This window comes from Lagenorhynchus albirostris, chromosome 16, assembly GCF_949774975.1.
Source record: "Lagenorhynchus albirostris chromosome 16, mLagAlb1.1, whole genome shotgun sequence".
Classification (NCBI taxonomy): domain Eukaryota; kingdom Metazoa; phylum Chordata; class Mammalia; order Artiodactyla; family Delphinidae; genus Lagenorhynchus; species Lagenorhynchus albirostris.
In genome coordinates, this window is record NC_083110.1 from 16670596 (window position 1) to 16693854 (window position 23259).

Genomic DNA, 23259 nt, shown 5'->3' on the forward strand with positions numbered 1-23259 from the left:
CAGTTCTGAGAAAACAAGGCATCTGTTTCAGATGAGCACTGATCACTTCCTTTTAGTGTGTGTCTGAAGTCTTCTGTCATCCTCTATTTAAGAAGCAAATCGTATCCGATAAAAAGAGAGTATAATGAATTAAACCTTGTCAAGAATGTTTAAAGATGTGTGGAATCCAATTATTTTTATTGAGGATATAGACCCTTTAATTTAATAATTCTTTTTCATAATTCAAAAAATATGGTAGAAATTACAAAGCTTTAAGTGGGGTATGAAAATGGTGTTTGGGTTTGACAGAATAGGATATCATTCACTCGGAGTAGCTAAATCAAGACTCATGAAACAAGACCTTTTTCTTCAGTGTAAAATACATGTTAGCAGTAATGTTGGAATGTTTATAGTGCCCTAGGCTTTGAAATTTAGAGATGAACCACTATGGATGAGTTTCTACAGTTACATTATAACTAGAGGCAATCATAAATTCACATGTGTGAGAAGAAGAAATAATAAGTGTAAAAAAAAAACCTTTAGAAGAATATTTTTAATCCAGCTATAAATAAGAAATGAGTCATCTGTATGCTATGCAAATTTTCAAGTGGGTAAATTTAGAAATTATTTTTTTCTCTTTACAAAACTTTATACTTTGGGGGGAAATGTAGTTATGTCTGAGAAGTTCAGAAATGTCCCTTTCAAAGCTGTGCAATGATGAAAAGCATTGAACTTTCTGCAGTAATGGGAATGTCCTGTATCTGCACTGTCCGATACAATAGCCACTAGCCACATGTGGCTATTGAGCATTTGAAATGTAGCTAGTGCAATTAAGGAGCTGAATTTTTAAACTTATTTAATTTTAGTTAAATTTAAATACCCACTTGTACCTAATGTCTACCATAATGTTAAGGCTTTAAAATGACTTAAAGTTAAATTGTGTGTATTAGTAGATATGCTTTGCCAGATGGTGAATTCATTAACTGAATATCTTTCATACTCAAGATTCTTTGGCTCTTAAATTTTTTTTACTGTGTTCTAGGTAGAGCCATTACCACTCCTGACTTAGCTTTAAAACAGCATCTCTAGTCATGTACCAAAATGTTCATTGCAGCTCTATTTACAATAGCCCGGAGATGGAAACAACCTAAGTGCCCATCATCGGATGAATGGATAAAGAAGATGTGGCACATATATACAATGGAATATTACTCAGCCATAAAAAGAAATGAAATTGAGCTATTTGTAATGAGGTGGATAGACCTAGAGTCTGTCATACAGAGTGAAGTAAGTCAGAAAGAGAAAGACAAATACCGTGTGCTAACACATATATATGGAATTTAAGGGGAAAAAAATGTCATGAAGAACCTAGGGGTAAGACAGGAATAAAGACATAGACCTACTAGAGAATGGACTTGAGGATATGGGGAGGGGGAAGGGTGAGCTGTGACAAAGCGAGAGAGGCATGGACATATATACACTACCAAACGTAAGGTAGATAGTTAGTGGGAAGCAGCCGCATAGCACAGGGAGATCAGCTCGGTGCTTTGTGACCGCCTGGAGGGGTGGGATAGGGAGGGTGGGAGGGAGGGAGACGCAAGAGGGAAGAGATATGGGAACATATGTATATGTATAACTGATTCACTTTGTTATAAAGCAGAAACTAACACACCATTGTAAAGCAATTATACCCCAATAAAGATGTTAAAAAAAAAAGAAAAAGAAAATTAGGTATAGGCTATGTTATAATAAAGTAGAATTTATGTTTAAAAAAAAAACAGCATCTCTTTTACTTTAAAAAGTTCTTCTGAATCATAAACGTAAGCCTCAAAGTGCTGCTTTTAGGAGAGAGAAATATTATGGATGATGTTTACAGAGGGGATAAGCTCATTATACATTTTTTTACATTCTTGAATTAAATTTAAAGCTGAAATGTTTGGGAGTGGAATGTACTGATGTCTACAACTTGCTTTGAAATGCATTAAAAATTGATTGATGGATGGATAGATGGTAAATATGTGGTAAAGCAGGTATAGCAAAATATAAACGATATATGGGTATCCACTGTAGAATTCTTCCAACTTTTCTGAATGTTTCATTTTAAAATGAATAAGCTTCATGATAAAATGTTGGAGGAAAGTTAAATGGAAACATATTAAGTATTTTAAAGTGCATTTCTTTTCTTGGATCTATCACTTCTCTGTTAAATAGAGCCAAGGAGCAATAACTGAACGTTTACGAAGTTTCAGTATGCATGATCTAACAGCTATCCAAGGTGATGAGCCTGTGGGACAAAGACCATACCAACCTCTCCCAGAAACAAAAAAGAAAAGTAAACCAGCCTCCGGTGAATCACCAGGTGTGCTTGTTTTGTTTTAATGTATTGTTCTTTCATAATTGGGATCTTGAGTCAAGGTGGGTACTAAAATAATACCTGGTCGCCAGCTGAATTTGGGTAAACAACATTTATTTTTAAACTTATATTCTTGAGCTTCAGGCTTAACTGTATGTAGGTCTCCTTCTCTAAATTTTGTCTAAATAAGGTTAGTGCTTGCTTTTTGTTGACTCTGGAGATAATCCAGTTAAGAAAGTAGCAGTAGCGCCTTGTGCTGCCATGAATTTTTAAAAGCAGTGGATGTGGTTACCCTCTACCACCAGCACTAGTTTTGACCTGTGATCTCTAACTTGCTACTCAAACTATGTAGTGGCATCTGAGTTTTATAATTAAACCCTCTTTAATGTAAGTGCTGTGAACAAAGAAGGATATTGACTTATAAGATAAAAAGTTTTAAGCAGGTGACAAAAGATGACAGGTTTGAAAATAGGATTACTCCCATGGAAAAACGTGTTGAAATCATGACTTGTAGACTAAGAACTACCTTGTTCTAATGTAAATTATAAGCATGTCATAGTTGATACGTTCTAAAATTTTAGTAACTTTTTGTGGTCTTAGAAACATACACATAAACAAAAAGACATAGTCCCTTAGTCATTTTTTTTTGCATATAAGAAAGTTGTAGTTCAAGACCTAATTGAGAACTAAGATCTTCAGGATATTTCTTATTAAAGTATTATTAGGTTCATAAGGTGCAGGGCTACTTGATCTTTTTTTTTTTGTTTTTTAAGTAGAAGTTTTCTTCTGAGGGAGACTGAAAATCATCCTTTATAATTAAAACCAATTTGAAAAGAGCAGTTCCGAAGTGAGAGAGTAGCATTGACATATATACACTACCAAATGTAAAATAGATAGCTAGTGGGAAGCAGCTTGGTGCTTTGTGACCACCTGGGAGGGTGGGAGGGAGACGCAAGAGGGAGGGGATATGGGGATATGTGTATACGTATAGCTGATTCACTTTGTTACACAGCAGCAACTAACACACCATTGTAAAGCAATTATACTCCAATAAAGATGTTAAAAAAAAAAAAAAAGAGGGACTTCCCTGGTGGCACAGTGGTTAAGAATCCGCCTGCCAGTGCAGGGGACATGTGTTCGATCCCTGGTCCGGGAAGATCCCACATGCCGCGGAGCAACTAAGCCCATGTGCCACAACTACAGGGCCTGCGCTCTAGAGCCCGTGAGACACAACTACTGAGCCCGTGTGCCACAACTACTGAAGCCAGTGCTCCTAGAGCCCGTGCTTTGCAACAAGAGCAGCCACTGCAATGAGAAGCCCGCGCACCACAACGAAGAGTAGCCCCCGCTCACCACAACTAGGGAAAGCCCGCGTGCATCAACGAAGACCCAACACAGCCAAAAATAATGAATTAATTAATTTTAAAAATGAAAGAAAGAAAAGAACAGTCCCTTCTTATAAAGGAAAAATAGTGAACTTTCTTCTAAGTTCTCCCCAGAATGAATAACTTTAAAAAGCTGGTGGCTATTATCTAAGAGGTAGTAATTAAGTATTGGCCATTGATTAAGGTACTAATGCCTTTAAGAGTGAGGAAACTTTGAACCTTGAACCATCATCCTTAATACTTTAATAATGTAAAAGTAGTCCCTAATAGGCATTTTCTTAATATGCATTTTAAAAATGAGGTATACTGATTTTGTTTATGGGGACTGCTATATATATTTTGCTGATTTGGACCAGTAATCTGAGTCCTTTATCAGCAGTTTATTCATAATTATACCTTAGAATTGGTTAAGAATTGTATTCCAATTATTTAAATAAAACCAGGATTATAAATTTGAAAATCCATGACACTAGTTTTATGGTATCCATCTATTAAATTTAAAATGGTGTGACTAAAATATTTTAGGATAGTGAGGTCTTAATTAGTTCTTCTGTTGAATTTTAAACCATGAAATTAAAAGAACAAGAAAGTTGGGAAACAAACACTCTGATACACTTTTTATGAGAGTTTAAAGTAGAATAATCGTTATGGATGACAGTCTGGCAAGAATTATCAAAATGTATTCTTTTTAACTCAGCAAGAAACTTCTAAGAACATGTCATAAGGAAATAATCAGACAAGTGTTCAAAGATACAGGGACAAAGATGTATGAATGTTTATCTTGTTGTTGTTTATAGTGACAAAATATTGGAACAAACTAAATTCCTAAGAGAAATGGGTAAGAAAAAAGGTGGCTATTAGCCGTGAAAAATAATAATGTCAGTTTATACTTACTGACATGAAAACATATCCAGATTGGGGGCGGGGGAGAACAATAACAGTGAAACAATGTGTGTGTTATGATCCTATACCGTAGAGGAACAATAGATAGACGACGAAATGGATTAATATATGTGAAGTTGTTTTTCAGATACATGTACATAGAGGAGAGTCTGGAAGAGAGTCTAAATGCTGCTAACTAAAATGTTAACAGCATTTACCTCTGAGTTGTGGGTTTTTAGTGATTTTTTTTTTTTAATCAACCTGTTACCCTTAAAATCAGAAATAAGACAAACCTACTTCTTGTTTTGAAAACAATTAAGGTATTCATTTTTTTATATCATGAATTTTTTTCTATTTTATTTACTTCCAAACTTCCTCAAGAAAAGCAAGTTAGTACATTTTTTAGTGTGGGAAGTATATTTATATTGCAAAGTCTGTTTACTAATATTTCGTGTAATCAATACAGTTAGCTCAGAACACAAGAAAATTCAAATATTTGGAAAAGTGGTTCCCTTTTGAAAACTAGTAATGGCTTGCTCTGAGCGGTTTGAGGTTAGCTGATTGAGAGAAGTCTTGCTTTGATGAAGTTACTCAAGTCCGCATGTTGTCACTATGGGAAAAAGAGCTCCCTCCAAATGCTTTTTTGTAAGAAAATAGACACCTTGAACATGATGTTCACTTCCTTAGAAAGAACACCACATTCTGATAAGTGGAAATATTTTTTCTGCAAAGAACCTGCTGCTCCCATATTAGTTAAAAATGGTTCAATATTCAGTTTCAATATACCAGCACATAAAGAGATTTCTGTTTTGTCTTATTTTTGATGCTTTACATATTTATTTAATCCTTAAAATGACTATGCAGGTTAAATATTTTTATCCTTATTTTGTAGATGAATAAACTGAGACTTAAGGAGATTAAATTACTTGTCAAAGACCACATACTCAATGACAGAAATGAAGTATCCAAGGTTCCTAACCTAATTCTTACCCTTTTTTTACTTTATAAAGAGACTGCACTTAGTGAGACACTTGGGCTGGAACAATGAATTCAAACAATTTGGCAGGGGTGACCTTAGAGATGCTTTAGTCAAAGATGGCAAATAAGTGACATGCCTCCTCTCTGCTCCTGTGCCCGTGGCAGCCATTGCTAATGGATTGTGGCCCTTCCCACGCTGGCTCAGAATCCCTCTCAACACAGTGCCCCAGACAGCTCAACTGGCTCAGGGTTGGCGTTCACATAGAAACGTATTCATCTCCCATCCGCCTCAACAGCTTACCAGATAGGAAAACTGAGACCCAGAGAGGCAAGACTCACTCAAGGTCTTAACAGCTGTTAAGTGGCCAAGTACTCATTTCTCCTCACATGGATCCAGGGCCCCTTCCACCACGATAACTAAGGCCGCTTCCAAGTCAACTTTCCATGATTCTGCACTTACATTAATACATGGAAACTGCTTAGAACAATGCCTGGTCCATGCTAAGTACTGGATCAGTATTGGCTATTATTATTATAAGGGGGGAGGGGGGACTTAAAATATACCAATTCTAAGATGGACGAGCTATGAATAAAACCAGGTCAGTTTGCAAAAGCATCTGCGACTTTTCCTAAAATGGTAACAGAGCTCTGGGCCGAAGGTGGTCAAACAGCTGCAGCCTTAGGCCTCAGGGCCCCCGGCAACACAGACTCCTCATTCCTAGGTCCTCAGTCACTCCCCCTCAGGAATGTGCATGGACAGCCCCATTCTGAGGATTTTGCCCAGTCTAGACCGATGACGGAAAGCAGCCGCCCTTGGCATCACCTTTGTCGGCGCCAGCAGCACCCCACCAGCTTCCCCTTGCCTGGGCTTGGAAGACCTGCAAACCATTCAGCCAACTTGCCGGGCTCCTGTTCAGATAGGGCATCCAGATTCGGGCTTTTCTCGTAATCTCGGGTCTCCCCCTCCTCCGAAGTCTTTAAAATCCTCGGACAACTTTGATTAATACTATTTCCACCACTCACAGCAGAATTTTCATACATACTCATTTTCAGGTTTTTAAGTGGAATAGAAAATGAATATTTTATTGAAGATATTTGACTTGACTCCTCTCTTTTTGATGCAGTTTAGTTTAATAACTTGCTAAATTAAGCTTGTCGACTTCATCTCCTAACAGATCCCAAATTTGGCTCCTGTCTCCTCAATCCCTGGACTCTTTATCATTTCTGGCCTGTTGTACTGCAGTAACCTCCCTGCTTCCAGTCTCATCCACTTCTGATTCATTCTCCAAAGTACAAGAAGACTCCTTTAGAGAAACAAAATCTAATCATGTCGCCCTCCGATTAAAATGCTTCAATGCCCCCTCCCCCTTGCTCTCTGAAGCCCAAGCTCAATAGCGTGTGGTATATTAGCTCCCCAGACTTGGCATCACACTCTTTCATGTGCTCGGTGTGTAGAATTATGAGTCTTTCAGGATTCGGCTTGGCCACCATCTCTTACAAGAAGTCTTCTCTTACCACCCACTTCCCCTACTGTGTGCTCCTGTAGCACCTTGGCCTTGTCTTCTATTTACAGCATTTATTACAGTATTGTCATGCCCACTAGACTCTGTCTCCTCTACTGGACTATATATTTCTTAGGGTAGAAGAAGACAGTTGTGTGTTTTTCAATATAGTATCCCCCATAATTTAGTACACTGCCTCACACATAGTAATATTTAAAAAATATCAATACTTGGGCTTCCCTGGTGGCACAGTGGTTGGGAGTCCACCTGCCAATTCAGGGGATGCGGGTTCGTGTCCCGGTCCGGGAGGATCCCACATGCCACGGAGCGGCTGGGCCCGTGAGCCATGGCCGCTGAGCCTGCACGTCCGGAGCCTGTGCTCCGCAACGGGAGAGGCCACAACAGTAAGAGGCCCGTGTACCGGAAAAAAAAAAAAAAAATATATATATATATATATATATCAGTACTTGTGGAATAACAAATCAATCCATCACTTTTCCTGAAACAATATTTAGAAAACTAAGATTTTTTTTTAGTTGCAATTAGGAAGCAAAGAATAAGATGTATATATAATTATCATTTTGAATGCAATTCCAATTCCTAATCACATGAAGTGAGAGACAGTTGAAATCCAAGGGCCGTGTTTGTTGAAATGTAGCTTTATGCTTCATCTGTGGCCTTAGAGAACTTTTTGATCACAGTTGCTTCCTTTCTGATCCTTTCCTTGATTCCTTATTCTATGTTTTACCTTAGTTTTATTATATTGGGATTAGGGGTATTATATAAGCAACAGCAATAGAGAAAAATCTACAAATGGCAATCTAAAAATATTTTTTCTGGTTTATATTCCCCGTTTATAGCAATAATACAATTTTTTAAATAAAAATTTGGCAACTTTTTTTAAAAAAGGAAAAATTAAGAAATTTAAAATCACTTAAAAGCCCACTTCCAACAGATATAATGGTTTCATTTTTATGTTTTTCAACACTTTGTTTCTATACATACATTTTTTTCCACTTAATATTGCACCAAGAGGGTTTTCCCAGGACTACTGACCCCATTCCCTCCCCTGGCCACACTGACCTCCTCACAGCTCTTCCACACAGTTATGCTTCCCAATGCCCCGGGGCCTTTGCACATGCTATCATGTCTACCTAGAACAAAATTCCTCCGACTGCTGCAGGAAAGCAAAGGATCTTGACCTATGTAATGACTGATTCTACTTCCAAATCCTTACTGATTTCTAGCCTAGAAGTCTGGCAGCATAAAATTGTACTTCCTAAATATATAATTAAAGATGTTTATCTTATTATGAGACGAGGAAGCTTTTTTTTAATTAATTTTTATTGGAGTATGGTTGCTTTACAATGTTATGTTAGCCTCCACTGCACAACAAAATCAAAATGAATCAGCTATACACATATAGATATCCCTTCCGTTTTGGACTTCTCTCCCATTTAGGTTACCACAGTGCATTAGGTAGAGTTCCCTGTGCTATACAGTATGTTCCCATTATAACTCTTCATAGTTTGCTTAGTGATGCTCAAGTTATTCATGTCCTATGAGAGCAGATTAATAAACAATTACTCAGTATACTTTTCTTCACATGCAAAAAGTCCATCTCTTGCCCCCTCCTGAGCCTGGAAAACCTGCTACTTTTTTCTCATCTGAAGAAGGTATCTATGCTCCTTACCTTTATTGAAGGAGAATTTGAAACATAATGGGGCCTTGTAACGTCACCCCTGTCTTTCTTCTTTTTTGCTTTTTTTTTGGCCGCTCCCTGCGGCTTATGGGATCTTAGTTCCCAAGCCAGGCCCTCGGCAGTGAAAGCACAGAGTCCTAACCACTGGACCGCCAGGGAAGTCCCTCACCCCTGTCTTTATAACCTACCTAGTACTCCAGTTGCCTTAGACTTGAGCCCCTCTCTTGCGCCATCCAGGCAGTAGTTCTCAAAGTGTGGGCCCGGGACCAGGAGCATAAGCATCACCTGGGAACTTGCTAGGAATGTAGATTCTCAGCCCCACACCAGGCCCAGCAATGTGTGGATCAGTAAATTCTCCAAGTGACTCTAATAGGTGCTAATAAGTTTGTGCTAATAAACTCTAATAAAGTTTGAGAACCACTGCTTCAGGAATGGGAGTGTTCTTGTCCCTGAATCCCAGCCTCTCAGGGTGCTCTCAGATTTCCTGACAGTAACCAGCCTGACTGCCTAGATGTTTGCATATTGGCCAATGTTAAGTCTTCGTTGCTACACATAGCAGTCTGTTAGCACACCCACAGGATCCATCTCTTACTGACCCTCCTGATGCTGGCTATTTTCTTTGACTAACATCAGTCATCATAGCCTGTGGTGTTTCTAATTACTGTAGCCTGTCTGGCTGGGTTTTATCTTAGCAGCTGCAACAGTGTCAGTTTAACTTCTCCATCACCTGCCCCCAGTGAATTATCTTGCCCACAGTTCTATCCCCTTTGGGTTTTATATGATTCCTTAAGTTCACTCTACCATTTCTGGTCTTGAAAAAAGGTTTGACACGTTGGGGAGTGAGAAGGACCCTGAGTTCCTAATTAAAGTCAAAGGTACAAATAACAGACCAAAACACACCGTTGCTTAGTTTGCTTAGAATTCACAAAAAGAGGACTTCCCAGATGGTCCAGTGGTTAAGACTTTGCTACCAATGCAGGGGGCCCGGTTTTGATCCCTGGTCAGGGAACTAGATCCCACCCACATGCCACAACTAAAGATCCTGCATGCTGCAACTAAGACCTGGTGCAGCCAAATAAATAAATAAATATTTTTTTAAAAAAAAAAAGTTCACAAAAAGGAGAAAGGGCAGGAAGAGACTTTTCACTGTGTATCTATTTATATTCTTTGACTTTCGAACAAGACAACCATGTTAACCCACTAAAAAATAAAGTATTTTTAATTATTCTGAAAAATGCATAGTAAAAATAGGAATGGCCAGGGAAAACTTCCTGGAAGAAATGAGTTATGAGCCTCCTCTAGAATAGTGCAAGGGGCAAAGATTGATGGTAAAGGGCAGGGAACGCCTTCCAGATGAGACAGGGAGAAGAGCAAGCTGGCAAATGCAGAGAGCCGCCAATAGACAGGGTGAAGAGGCGGTGCTGACTGGCATCCTTTTACCAAAACATACTGGTTTTGACAACTCGTTTAGGTGATGGAATTCCACTGAGACATGGAGATGAGAAAACAGACGAAGAAGCGGATGGGCCATATTCAGATGATGAGATGTTAACACACAAAGGGCTACGAAGATCACAAAGCATGAAATCTGTGAAAACCGTGAAAGGCCGAAAAGAGGTTAGTCAGGTATAGAGTTGTTTTCCCAGTGATTACTATTAAGGGGTTTCCTGCTGCATTCGCATTTAGGGTATCGGTAGATGAAGGGTCGGAATAATAGAGCACCAGCTATATTTAAAATTCTTTATTCAGATCCGATGGATTACTTTCTCTGGAAATTTAGAAAATGGCAGATTCCTAGTCTTCCACTCTAAGTAGAAAATGGTATTCTCACACAGCAAAATCCTACGGTTGATGTGAGTACCCAGTGCCAGCCCTACATATAGGCAAGAAAAAGCAGTATTAAGTATGTACTTTTGTTCTGAACCAACTCTAAATAAGGATTAAATAGTAAAAGTCTATCCATAATAATATGTTGTCTTTGTGCCCAGAAAGCAGTGGAGGATTTCAGCGAATGACCTCAGATTATTGTGGCAATGTTCATTGACATGTACCCAGCAAAGCATAAATAATAACAGTTAATAACAGTTTTAATAAGTTTTCATTTGTTATCAGTGTTAATTGTGCATATATGCAACATAATGCCAACTACATTTTGGAGTATATAGGTAGTGCTGTCTATTGAGTACACACTTAGCGCATAATTGATTGTTTATATCAGAAAAGTTAAAAAATTATTACTGTGATTATGAGCTATTAAGTCCTGTCTTAATTTCAAAACCTAAGTCATAATAATAACACATTTCTCTCTTCAGGTGCGGTATGGGTCACTGAAATACAAAGTGAAGAAGAGACCACAAGTTTATTTTTAGTCATGTACATGTCAAGTATCCCAAGACAAATTATGCTAATACATCAACTTTTTTTCTAACATCATATGTTCAGGATTTATACATTAAAATAATTCTTTAAATTGTGGTGGTGATAGGGTTTACTTTCATCTATTTAAATAGCTTTTATTTCTTTAACAATTACTTCCAAATCTTGACTACTAAAGGTAGTTATACAAAAATTGATAGATAGATATATCAGAAATAATAGAATACTGTGTTATCTATTGTCACATTCTTCAGAACACTGAGTGCCTGTGATGTAAAGTGAAACACAAACCCACAGTATACTTGAAAAGAGTCTTTTTATGGTTCAAGATACACCAGACTTTGTGATATTGTATTGTGTTTACCTGTATTTCTGTTACTATCCTCTCTATCACATGAGGATAGTAATTAAATAGGCCTCTGATCCAGCAGTGATAGAACAAGGGTATAATGTAAGATAAAGTACGCTTTATATTCTTCAAATTTTTACTTTGTTAATACTTTCTAGTTTTTCCACCATCAACTGAAAGTTTTCAAGGCAAATGTTTGAAAACCAGGCATCTACATAGCACTTTCATTCCTGACTAGTTTTGCACACTTGAAAATTGTTTACTTATTTTACAACTGTACATTTATTTTAAGTTTTATTAACACTGTGTTTATTGTTATTTGTCATATTCTGGCATGTCAAATTTATGCCTTGAATTAACATCATCTCTTTTCCTGTGGGTTTCATTAGTTATATTCATTTAATTTTAATAATAAAAACCAGAGCTTATTTTTCAATTTTAACTATTTTTACTTACCTTCTTTACAGATAAGAAGTTATTTTAAAACTCACCAGCTTCCCATATTTAGCTCTATAGTATAGTTGAACTTAGCATGTTTTTGTTAACACTGGTTATGTTTTCAGCTTTTAAAAGTGGTAGCTTTTGTGAAATGGAGTCATAGACCAGTATAGCACTGAGGTATCTTCTAATTCATGAAATTAACCAACAGCCAATCCATTCACAAGCTTGGCACTGATATGAGCTGCTGATTTATAAATCTGGCATTGACTAGAACCATTTGAATCACTTCACTTCTAGCTGAAATAATTTCCTGAAGATACCTGCCAATGCAAAATACAAATGTTGTTAATCTTACATGTTAGAAATTATTATAATAGATTTTAGAAAAATACCATTTTTTTTAATCCAAGAGAATTTGAGTTACTGAACTTTGAGGTTTTTTAGGTGGCATAGGTAACTATGCATTATGAACTCTAAGTAAATATATTTCTGATGATGGTTTTAGTGATCAGTAATCAAATTTGTATTATTATACTTGTTCAGATAATTTACTTGAGTTTTCTGTTTGTCCAAAAGAAAAAGCAGTGAGAGAGATTTGTAAGATCTTTGACCTTTCTACCTTCTAAGAAATGAAGCCAGCTAGCAATGTATATTCAGGACCTACTCAGAGTGTTGGTAGAGAACAGAATGTTTACTCAGGAGTACCTTAATATAATTCATACATTTCTCCTGATACAAGTCTTAAAATGTCTTCTAGATCATCTCACATTCTTGATAAGTACCACCGACTAAAACTTCATTCAACTTATTTTCCCCCAAAGTTTAATTCCATGAATATCTTCATCTATTTTACCTTGACTAATTTTTAGCCTCTTCGTTTCTGGAAAGACTCTTTGTGTTCAAAATTTCTATGAATTCTGGTTATAAACTCTTGGAAGAGAGTTTTATTTATTTTGCCTAGTACTAGACTTCCCAGTATAAATGCTACCTGTGCCATACTTATCTTTCCTACACAAAGGCAATGTCATCTCAAATTGCCTGACAAGGTCATTGTAAGTAAGTGACTTTGTATCAAAAACATTACCTTTGGGGGCTGATTTGCACCACTGTATTTTTTTTCAAGTCTAATTTCAGTATTAAACCTATTCTTTAATTATAGTAAACTCATGAATACTGTCCTAAGTTGGAGGAATTATTTATCCCTCTACACTTCTAGAATCAAAACGTTTAATGGAGGACAACACTAGTTTCAAAGAGATAATGCAAGTCCTTCTGTTTAATTGTATCTCTTTACACTGAACAATGCTTCCCTTCATGTGTTTGTTATATCCTTATATACAGTCAATGTCATTTTGCTGGTCTATCATTTCCTTTCTTTCCTTTTCTTACATTTCTTAAATTTGCTTCTTTTCTTTTATGTGTGTTTTAGCATGCTTTCTTTTGAATTTTGTATAATAAACGTAAATTTTTGTTTCTTTTAAGGTGGAACAGGTCATTTTTTGTTTTTCTGCTTTTAAGTCTAATGCTTTTAAAAGAGGTGTGTTAATCCCTAGAGCACAGTGCCTTGCTTCCCCCATTGCTTACCACTTGGCAGATGGGCTTTGGATGCTGCACGAGCCTTTAGGGCACTGTTTTGGTAGCTGTTAAAGTTTATCCAGAAATTGTAGCTGGTGTTTTATTTTATTATATAGTCATTCAACTTGTTCATAATATTAACTATTTCCAGGGTTTGTTTGGAAGTACTAATTGATCTATTCTTTAGTTCACCATATTTTTTCTGGTATAAAAATGGGCCCGAAATAAGCCTTATTGCTAAGGAATTAATTATGTAAACCCCCATAGACCCTGCATAAGATTCCCTCCACACACTTCCCTATATGTATGTGGAATTGGGTAGAAAATGATGGTGCCAGCATTACCAGTTATAAATACTTGAGTACACAGATTGATGGAACAAAATTATTAAAGTGTTTTCAGGGAACTTAATCCATATGTCACCACCAAAGATTTCTACAGTGTTATATGTAAATATTCCAAATTTCTGTAAAACATTGGTTAGATAAATGTTTTTCTTTCTTTCTTTCTTTCTTTCTTTTTAAGTAACAGTTTGTACTCTGGAATGCTTGAACTTTTGTGTTATTAGAAATAATACAACTGTTAAATATTAGTAATTTGTATTTTTAATTGGAATGAACTAAATTTTTATTTTGATTTTCTTTTATCAGGAAAAATAAGAAGTTAATATGTATTGAAAAGCAATTTCCTATGTTTTTTTCTGTTTAAGTTGATCCATATGCAAAGCAGTTAGATAAATTTTGATAAGATCGTTATTGTGGTATGCAGTGTATGTTTCTCAGTGAACATCACTTAAGAGTAAAGCTTTCTGAAAGGAAAGTACAGCATTTATTCTCTTAATGTTTTTAAGATTTAATCTTCTAGTAGTTTTCTACAGATATAATGTATTTTAACTCTTTAAACATTGACCATGAATTAACGTTTTCTCTTCTAACACCTTTTAAATCTATGTACTTTAGTAGTTAAGAGAAAGCAGTTTTGCAATTTTTAATCCCTTTGTAAAGGCTATCTTTAGGCCTAGTATGGCGGTAATTTTACAAATGTGGTTTTTCAAAACTTTAATATAAAATAAACTCATTTTATTAGTGGTAACTTGTATTTTTTTTCCTGTGTCAGAATATATATGTTAGGTTCCATGAAATTACATTATTTATTACTGAGTGTCTCTTGATTAAATAGTAGACACCATAGGTACACACTTAAGATACAAATCATAGAGCAAATTATAAAAATCATATACATTCTTTGAAATATTGCCATTTGCAACAACATGGGTGGACCTAGAGAATATCACACTAAGTGAAGTTAAGTCCAAGAAAGACAAGTACTATATGGTATCACTCATATGTGGGATCTGAAAAATAATACAAGTGAATCTATATACAAAACAGAAACAGACTCAGAGACATAGAAAACAAACTTATGGTTACCAAAGTGGAAAGGGGTGTGGTATACATTAGGAGTATGGGATTAACAGATACAAACTACTATACATAAAATAGAGGGCCTTCCCTGGTGGCACAGTAGTTAAGAATCCGCCTCCCAATTCAGGGGACACAGGTTCAAGCCCTGGTCCAGGAAGATCCCACATGCCATGGAGCAGCTAAGCCCATGCGCCACAACTACTGAGCCTGCACTCTAGAGCCCACGAGCCACAACTACTGAGCCCGTGTGCCACAACTACTGAAGCCCGTGCCTAGAGCCCGTGCTCTGTAATAAGTGAAGCCACCACGATGAGAAGCCCATGCACCGCAATGAAGAGTAGCCTCCGCTCACAACAACTAGAGAAAGCCCGCACACAGCAACAAAGACCAACACAGCCAAAAATAAATAATAAAATAAAATAGGTAAGTAACAAGAATTTACTGTATAGCACAGGGAACTATATTCAATATCTTGTAATAACCTATAGTGGAAAAGAATCTGAAAAAATATATACATGTATAACTGAAAAAAATCATACATTCTGGAATGCTCATCCATAGGATTACAAAAGAAACAACTGTTAAATTGAATGTTAGAAAAAGAAGGTAGGAAAAAACAACCAGTACAGAAACCCTAGCCATCAATTTATATTGTTAGCTGTCTCAGACATAAAATATAACACAAAATTCAATTTTATGTATCCTGGAAATGTTCCGGGGTTCCATCTGTTTTAAAGTCAGATGTCTGCCTCGCATTTAAACTTTAAAGAGAAAGCCTGTGTTTAAAAAAGTTTCTTTGTGTGACTTCATTATGATATATAATGTTTTAATGTATTTCCAAATGGAGTTATATTTTTGCTTTTATTAGGATACATATCCTTGTGTTAATCCAAAGAAGTTAGAAATTTAAATATTCAAAAGAATACAATGAATATATGAACTGCAGCATTTTATTCAGAGTTTTATTCTCCCTTTTAGTGGTTCACTGTTCTTCAGAAAGAAATTCATGGAACAAAAATCATGTCAGAGGGCGTCCCTGGTGGCGCAGTTGGTTGGGAGTCCGCCTGCCGATGCAGGGGACGCGGGTTCGTGCCCCGGTCCGGGAAGATCCCACATGCCGCGGAGCGGCTGGGCCCGTGAGCCATGGCCGCTGGGCCTACGCGTCCGGAGCCTGTGCTCCGCAACGGGAGAGGCCACAACGGTGAGAGGCCCGCGTACCGCAAAAAAAAAAAAAAAAAAAATCATGTCAGAGACTGATTCATTGTTCCCTGGAAAACATTCTGCCTTTTACCTACCCATCAGTATTCTATTCTTGAAACTCTCTCCTTATGGTCTGGTTTTAGTAACATTTTTTAAATTGATTTTTATAAGACGATGCTTTGAACTGAAATTTTAACACACAAGATTGATAACTGTCCATAAGTATAGGATACTAAGAGACTGTGCTCAAAAAAGCAGGAAAAGCACCCCATTTACTCTTAGTTTACCTGGCAATCCCAGATTAAGGACAAGGGGAAAGAGGGAAAAAAAGGAAAATATGGTATTTTGGCACTATGTGCAAATCAAATAATTTTTTCATTCAAAAATATTCCTTGAGTGTCTACTGTGTATGGTAGCTCTGCACAATACCTATGTCCAAGTAGGATAGCATAACAATTAATTGAAGGAAAATAATTCTTGCTTTAAAAATAACAAATTCATTGTTACCAAATGTTCAGATGGAGTATTATTTATGCTTTGATTTCTCCTAGGTTGTTGAATAATTTATTTGGTTTCTCTCAAAGCAGGTTTTGGTTTTTGGTTTTTTTTTTTTTTTTAATTCTTGGTTCTCTTCTTTCCCTTACCTCTTACATCTGATACATTAGTAAGTCCTTTCGGCTCTCTCCAAAATATATACTGAATTTGACCATTAAAATCACCTCCCCTTCATTTTCCCTATTTTAAGCCATCATCATCTTTCACCTGGAGTACTCAGGGCATAAATGTTATTTAAGGCAGAATTTCTTGAAACTTTACTACATTTTTTGTAGCCTTGCAAATTTTTCAAGGTGACTTTTAACCTTGAGTTCCATAGAACTGTCACAGTTTCTTATCTTTTCAACTGTATTTTGGGGAAATACAAAAAGAGAAGGTTGTGAAGAGCAGTGAAGACCCAATGTAGCCAAAGATTAAATAAATAAATCAATTTATTAAAAAAAAAAAAGCAAGAGCAGATGGTTTTGCACATCAGCCTTGGAAGAGAAGTTTTTCTCTTCTAAGCATTTTTTTGTTTGTTTGTTTTTATTTGTCTGTTTGGGTCTTCATTGCTGCGCATGGGCTTTCTCTAGTTGCGGCGAGCAGGGGCTACTCTTGGTTGCGGTGCACAGGCTTGTCATTGTGGTGGCTTCTCTTGTTGCAGACCACGGGCTCTAGGAGCCTGGGCTTCAGTAGTTGTGGCTCGCGGGCTCTAGAGCGCAAGCTCAGTAGTTGTGGCGCATGGGCTTAGTTGCTCTGTGGCATGTGGGCTCTTACCGGACCCGGGCTCGAATGCACTGGCAGGCAGATTCTCAACCACTGCACCACCAGGGAAGTCCCCTAAGCATTGTTTAATGCTGAAATTTAGAAAAGGTGAGTGAGAAGAGTCGAAGCCAGGTTAGAGTATCTGGCTGATATATATATATTACATATATATGTATATCTATATTAACCATCATAATGTCCTTAAAATTAAGTTCCAAAGGAAACTCTATTTACCCTAAAATATAAAGTTGTTTGACTAATTCAATATGTAAAAATTCCAAATCTTGAATTTTATTAGTTTATCTTACAAAGAAAGGGAATGTTGCAGCACACGCTTTATTTGGGAGAGGGAGAATTATACCTTTTAAGGCTTGTGATGCTCCTTGTGTTAGGTTGTGATAACTAAGATTTGTATATTTGTTTGTTTCCACACTTGGGGAAGTATCACTATTTTACAGGTAGAGACACCGACACTCAACAGTGATCAAACCCCCAACCACAATAATTGTAGTTTCCGATTCTTGTGTTGTTAATTCCATTACACTTGGTTATCTTTGCAATCACAGAATACTTAAACAGCTAACATAGAAATGATTCTTACTGTTTATGCGTTTAACAAAAATTTCAGATTATTTATCAGAAGATTAAAATGGAGTGAAGTTTTTGAGTGATCTGTAGGTAATAGATTTGGTTCTTAGGGTCACTTCAGTAAGGATGCTTTTTAAATTAATAGGAAAAATAAAGACCAAATTTACTATCAATTATTGGCTAAGAAAAACAGGGAGAGATTTGAAGAGAGGATGTAGCTCAACCGGGAGGAGTACCCACTCAGGAAGTGCCTTCCTTCCTTCCTTCCTCACCTTCCCACCAGCATTTGCTCCATGGCTTCTCTCTTCAAACCACACCTTGTAAAGCCTTTTATGTGCTCTGTTCACAACAAGAAGAATTTTCGTGTGTTGTTCCATACGGGGTTTTAACTAACAAAACACAGAAAAGGGCCAAATGCCTTTTTACACAGGAGATGAACTGCATTCAATCTTTAAGCTGAAAGCAACTACAGTTGGGATATATAGCAGGCAACAGTTTCCATATGTTCTAGGAAAGTGGAACTGTATTATTTATAGTTTACAACATGTTGTATAAAATTAAAGCTTGCAGGGCACTCCCAGGGAGGTAAATTAGACATGAAAGGAAGACTTGGGGAATTCTATTTTGCTATATTCTGAGAAGATGCCCATTAAAAAAGCCAAAAATAGTGTTTGAAGTATTTAACATTAAGCAGTGTACAGAAGTTGTTGTGGTCTTTACCTTGGAATAACAAATTCTAAAATTAGAAAAGACTTGAAATCTGAGGAGGGGAGAAAAAAAACCCTTAATAGAAAGAAAAAAAAAAGCGCGTTTCAGAAAAGCAGGGATAAATAATTGTCATCAAAATGGTATATTTTCCAAGGTGCAAAGTAAAGTTACATGAGATCTGGTTGATATTTGACCTGACAGCCTCAAAGCACATTAGACTGCAGCAAGTAATAATTGCTTCCTCATTTAGATTAGACAATGAGTTCTCTCTGCAAGCTGCTCTCCTCTAAATAGATGTAGAGTGTAATTGAAACAAGTTATACTGGGAAGTGGAGTGACCGATTCCTCAAAGTGTGAGAGCAGAGCTATGGTAACCTCTTAAGCCTGGCCTTCATCCTGTTCCTATTTAGGGAATCCGCAGGGCAGCCAGCGTGGAGAGTGCAGTCTGCAGTTCTCCAGCTTTATTGTTTAGACTTGAAGGGAAGGTCATATGCCCTCTTTGACAGAGAGGTTTATGGTCTCTCTCTAATTAGCAGCACCCTGCACCAGACAGACTGTTGGCCACATTCCAAGAACGGGGTTTGGTAGCGGCCACTGATGAAAGAGAAAACAAGGTTATTTACCCTGTGACTGTAATTCTTGGCACTAGTCCTCTCTTTACACTCAGACACGTTTTCCTTTTGTTCCAACTTGCCTTTGGAATTCTGAGTAGGGCGTTAAGGGAGGAAAAATGCGGCTATATATTTAGTAGCCTAAGCAACCCGTTTGTTGGCCTCAGATACTTATTTCTTTTTACTATTCTAGGGCTGCACGGTTCAACAATGTCAACTACCCAAAAAGAAAAAAAAGGCAACATATTCAGAGTGTTGCTTGCAAATGTGAATGCTTGAGCACATGCCCACACACAACCTCAGAAAAGGAAGTTTAATTTGCAACATCTATAAAATATCAACAGTTGTACATTAGGACACTTAGAAATCCCAGGGGTAAAATGTGATTGGGTTTAGCTATTACTGGAGTGTTAAAGGAGTACCGGGATTATAGCTGGCTTGTCCTGTTCTGTCGGTTCCGTAGGACAGTGGGTTAAGCGGATAGAAATGCTTTTTGGTTGATTTAAACCAGATGCTCCGACTATTTTTGTCCTGTGTGCAGGCGTTGCAGCACTGCAAAAGGCAATACTGCCCCCCTCGGCCGCCGGCCAACTGCAGGCGCAGGAGCCTAGTCTCCACCAGCTATCCCCTCGGCCATAAAAACCTTTCAAGTCCTCCTTATTATTCCAGGCACATTCCAAGGGGTTGAGTCACCGGGTTCACTTGGCTTTTCTCCCGCTCTGAACTGCTCGTACCAGGTGGAATACGACCTCCAACATCAAAAATGGAATCCATAACCGGTCAAAGAGCGCTTTAGGGCAAATCCCCAATTCAAGCCAACTGCATCTTCTTCCTCCGCAGCTGGGGTTTGCTCGCTGTGCACCTGGAGTCCCACGGCCCGGACCGGGATTGCGCGGCCAAAACATAAGGGTTTTTCTTTGGGGAATCCCGTAGAGATACTCTACTCTCCCTGGTGGTTTGAGAAGCTCCGAGGGCTGCACGGCATCAGGGCAGGGGCTGGGTTGGAAACTTTTCCTTTTGGCAGTGCTTCCGGGAGCGTTTGGAGGCTAAGGCGGGGAGCCGCGGGGGCTGAGGTTTTAAGTCAGCTCTGAGGGAAAACTCCCAGCCCCTCCCAGGCGTCCGCCCAGACTCGCCGGCCGCCAGGCGCGGGGAAGGGGAGCGCGCACATCTGGCCGCCCAGGAGCCACATCTGGAACGCTAACTCCTGCACCCAGATATTCAAGGGGCTGGGGTAGTCCAAGCACCCGAAGGGGGGGGCTACCGCGGCTGCAGCTCCTCCCTGTAGCCCAGACAACAGGGGGTCCAGACTAGGGAGACGCCCCAGGGGGCGCGAGTAGGGCCGGCTGGCGGGCGGGGCGGGGGGGGGGTTGGAGTTTGGGGAGGGTGGCTAAGGCCGCGGTTTGGGGTGGTTGTACTGGGGGTTTGGGGGAGGGGTGTTGGTCTGATGGAGGGAGGCTGGAGGCGGGACACGGAGAGGGGCGGCGGGTGTTAGGGGTGCTGGGGCCGTTCCAGTACCTCGCCCCGACCGGCCACCAAGTTCGCCCCGCTGCGTGGGCTTTTACAACCCATGTCCCCAGGAGGTGGTGAAGGAGGGAGGGACCGGCGGGCACGTTTCCTGGGGGGAGGGGCGCGCTGATCCTGCTGGGGACTGAGGGCGGGGTTCCCCCTCCTTTTTGCCCCTGGCCCTGCACTGAGATGCAGAGGTTTTCTCCTGCGGGGCGACTAGCCCCTGCCCCCCTTGCACCTACCCTGAACAGCGAGCGGCGTCAGCCCAGATTAGGCTAGACGGGGAGCTCTTTCTCCTGTTCCCCACTCCCCTCACGCCACCCCTAACCAGGAGAGGGAGGAGCTCCACGTGCCCCCTAGATTTTCTCCAAAACCTGAGCTTCGTTTAGTGCTGGCGTATGAGCCCCTCCTGCATTTGTTTGCGCGCGGGAGTTTTGACGTCTCGCTAAGCAACGGTGTTTGCCAAAGCGTCTGTTGGATGCTCCAGTCTGAAGAAATCGTTTCCATTCGATTTGTTTAACCAAGGCGAGGGCAGACCGTGTCCTTTTTTAAAAGTTGTCCTTCATCCAAGTTGTCCTTAGATTTTGATCTGAGGCTGTCATAATACCCCAGGTCATTGCACAAATGTTTTGTGTCAGTTTACAAAACCAGAGAAGGAAATATCCTAAAGGAAAAAAAAAAAATTCAGAACCAATAGGAAAATGATGTTAAAAGATGTTGGCCCTTTTCCATCTGACAGCCTTAGTCATCACATGGTCTCCTCCAAAATAAAATGTCTATTCACAGCCTTCAACCTACAGCAAATCTCCCCCATTTGGAGCGAAGTACGTAAATAGGCCCTTTGGTCCCACCTTAGTCACCAGCTGAAACTGAGTATGTTTTAGCGTTTCCTTTCTCAAAGATTGCTGGGCTTCACTGAGAATAATCAGAAGCATACAGGATGTTAAGTGCTCAGGGTACAATGTTCAAATAATAGCTCTTCCATTGCTTTGTGGCAAGTTACTCTACCACATGGTGCTTGGCGCCTCGGTTTCGCCATCCCTAAAATGTAGCTTGTACCTATAGTATAGAGGTGGTGTAAGGATTTAGGGTTAATGAGATAGCGCAGATCAACTGCTTAACACAAAGGGCAAAGCATAGGAAGAACTCCATAATTGTTATTATTACTGTTAATGAGAATAGGCTCTGTTTATCACTAAAATAAGACTTGTGGGCAGTGGCAGTTGGATCCCTCCTGTAAGTTAGTTTTTCCACTACCTGCAAAAAAGGTAGAATTTTCTTCCTCTGGCCGTGACTGATCTGACTTTTAAGCAGAGGAAGAGACTGGAACAGAAGGCATCCATGATGCTGACTGGATGAGAGAAGTGTGCCCTCTTGTGGACCTCATGTCATGTTACCAAGAAAGTCCCTCAAGACAGAAGGAGGAGAATGGTGGCCCTTGTGGTCAGGGCTCTAATCCCACTGTACCTCAAAATGTCTCCCATGTAGTCTTCTGTCATCATCTTTTCTGAGAAATATTTTCCAAATAATAATGCAGCTCTCGCCCCATCACCCTAGATTCCTCTCCCTCCCACTCCACATCCAATCTATCAGCCACTCCCGTCAGCCCTAATTTACAGATGTGGATATGGATATAGATATATCACAAACCCCATCCCTTCTCACTACCCCCTACACTAGAAGCTTGCCCAAATATCATTTCTTGGCAAATCTACCGCAGTCAGCTCTAATTATTCTCCCTGCTTCCACTCCTCCACCCTACACTTCATTCTCCACACAGCAGCCAGTCCTTTTAAAATATAAATGAAGGGGCTTCCCTGGTGGCGCAGTGGTTGAGAGTCCGCCTGCCAATGCAGGGGACGCGGGTTCGTGCCCCGGTCCGGGAAGACCCCACGTGCCGCAGAGCGGCTGGGCCCGTGAGCCATGGCCGCTGAGCCTGCGCGTCCGGAACCTGTGCTCCGCAACGGGAGAGGCCACAACGGTGAGAGGCCCGCGTACCGCAAAAATAAATAAATAAAAATAAAATATAAATGAAATATACTCACTCTTCCTGCTCAAAATCCTCTAATCGTCTCCCCCCACACTTGGGATAAAACCGACAGTCCTAACAATGGCCCGTATGACTTGGCTCCTGTCTCTCTCACCTCATCCTCTGTCACTTTCTCCTTGCTCATTCCCTCTCCAGTCACACCAGCCCAGCCTTCTCACTGTTCCTCAAAAAATGTCAAGCAGATTCCTGCTCCAACATCTTTGCATTTGCTGTTTCCCCTGCCTTCAACCCCAAATCTTTGTATAACTTCCCCTTGTCTCATTCAGGTCTCTGCTCAAATGTCACCTAAGAGAGGAGCCCCTGATCATCTCATCTAGTATAGATGCAACATAGCCATAGATATTCTCTAAC

The 23259-nt window shown here is 39.3% G+C and overlaps 1 protein-coding gene across 4 annotated transcripts in view; it reads left to right on the forward strand.

Moving 5' to 3' along the window:
* REEP3 (receptor accessory protein 3) overlaps positions 1–14614 on the forward strand; it is a 98760-nt gene extending 84146 nt beyond the window's left edge. For 3 of the 4 annotated variants that reach the window (XM_060126354.1, XM_060126355.1, XM_060126358.1), the window contains 3 exons: positions 2191–2338; positions 10253–10398; positions 11094–14614. In XM_060126354.1, the coding sequence (XP_059982337.1) occupies positions 2191–2338; positions 10253–10398; positions 11094–11150 (351 nt within the window). In that variant the 3' untranslated portion in view covers positions 11151–14614. Of the gene's footprint in view, positions 1–2190; positions 2339–6752; positions 7119–10252; positions 10399–11093 lie in introns of those variants that run through there. The other variant, XM_060126356.1, reaches the window with a different exon arrangement.
* The last annotated feature ends 8645 nt before the right edge of the window (positions 14615–23259 follow it).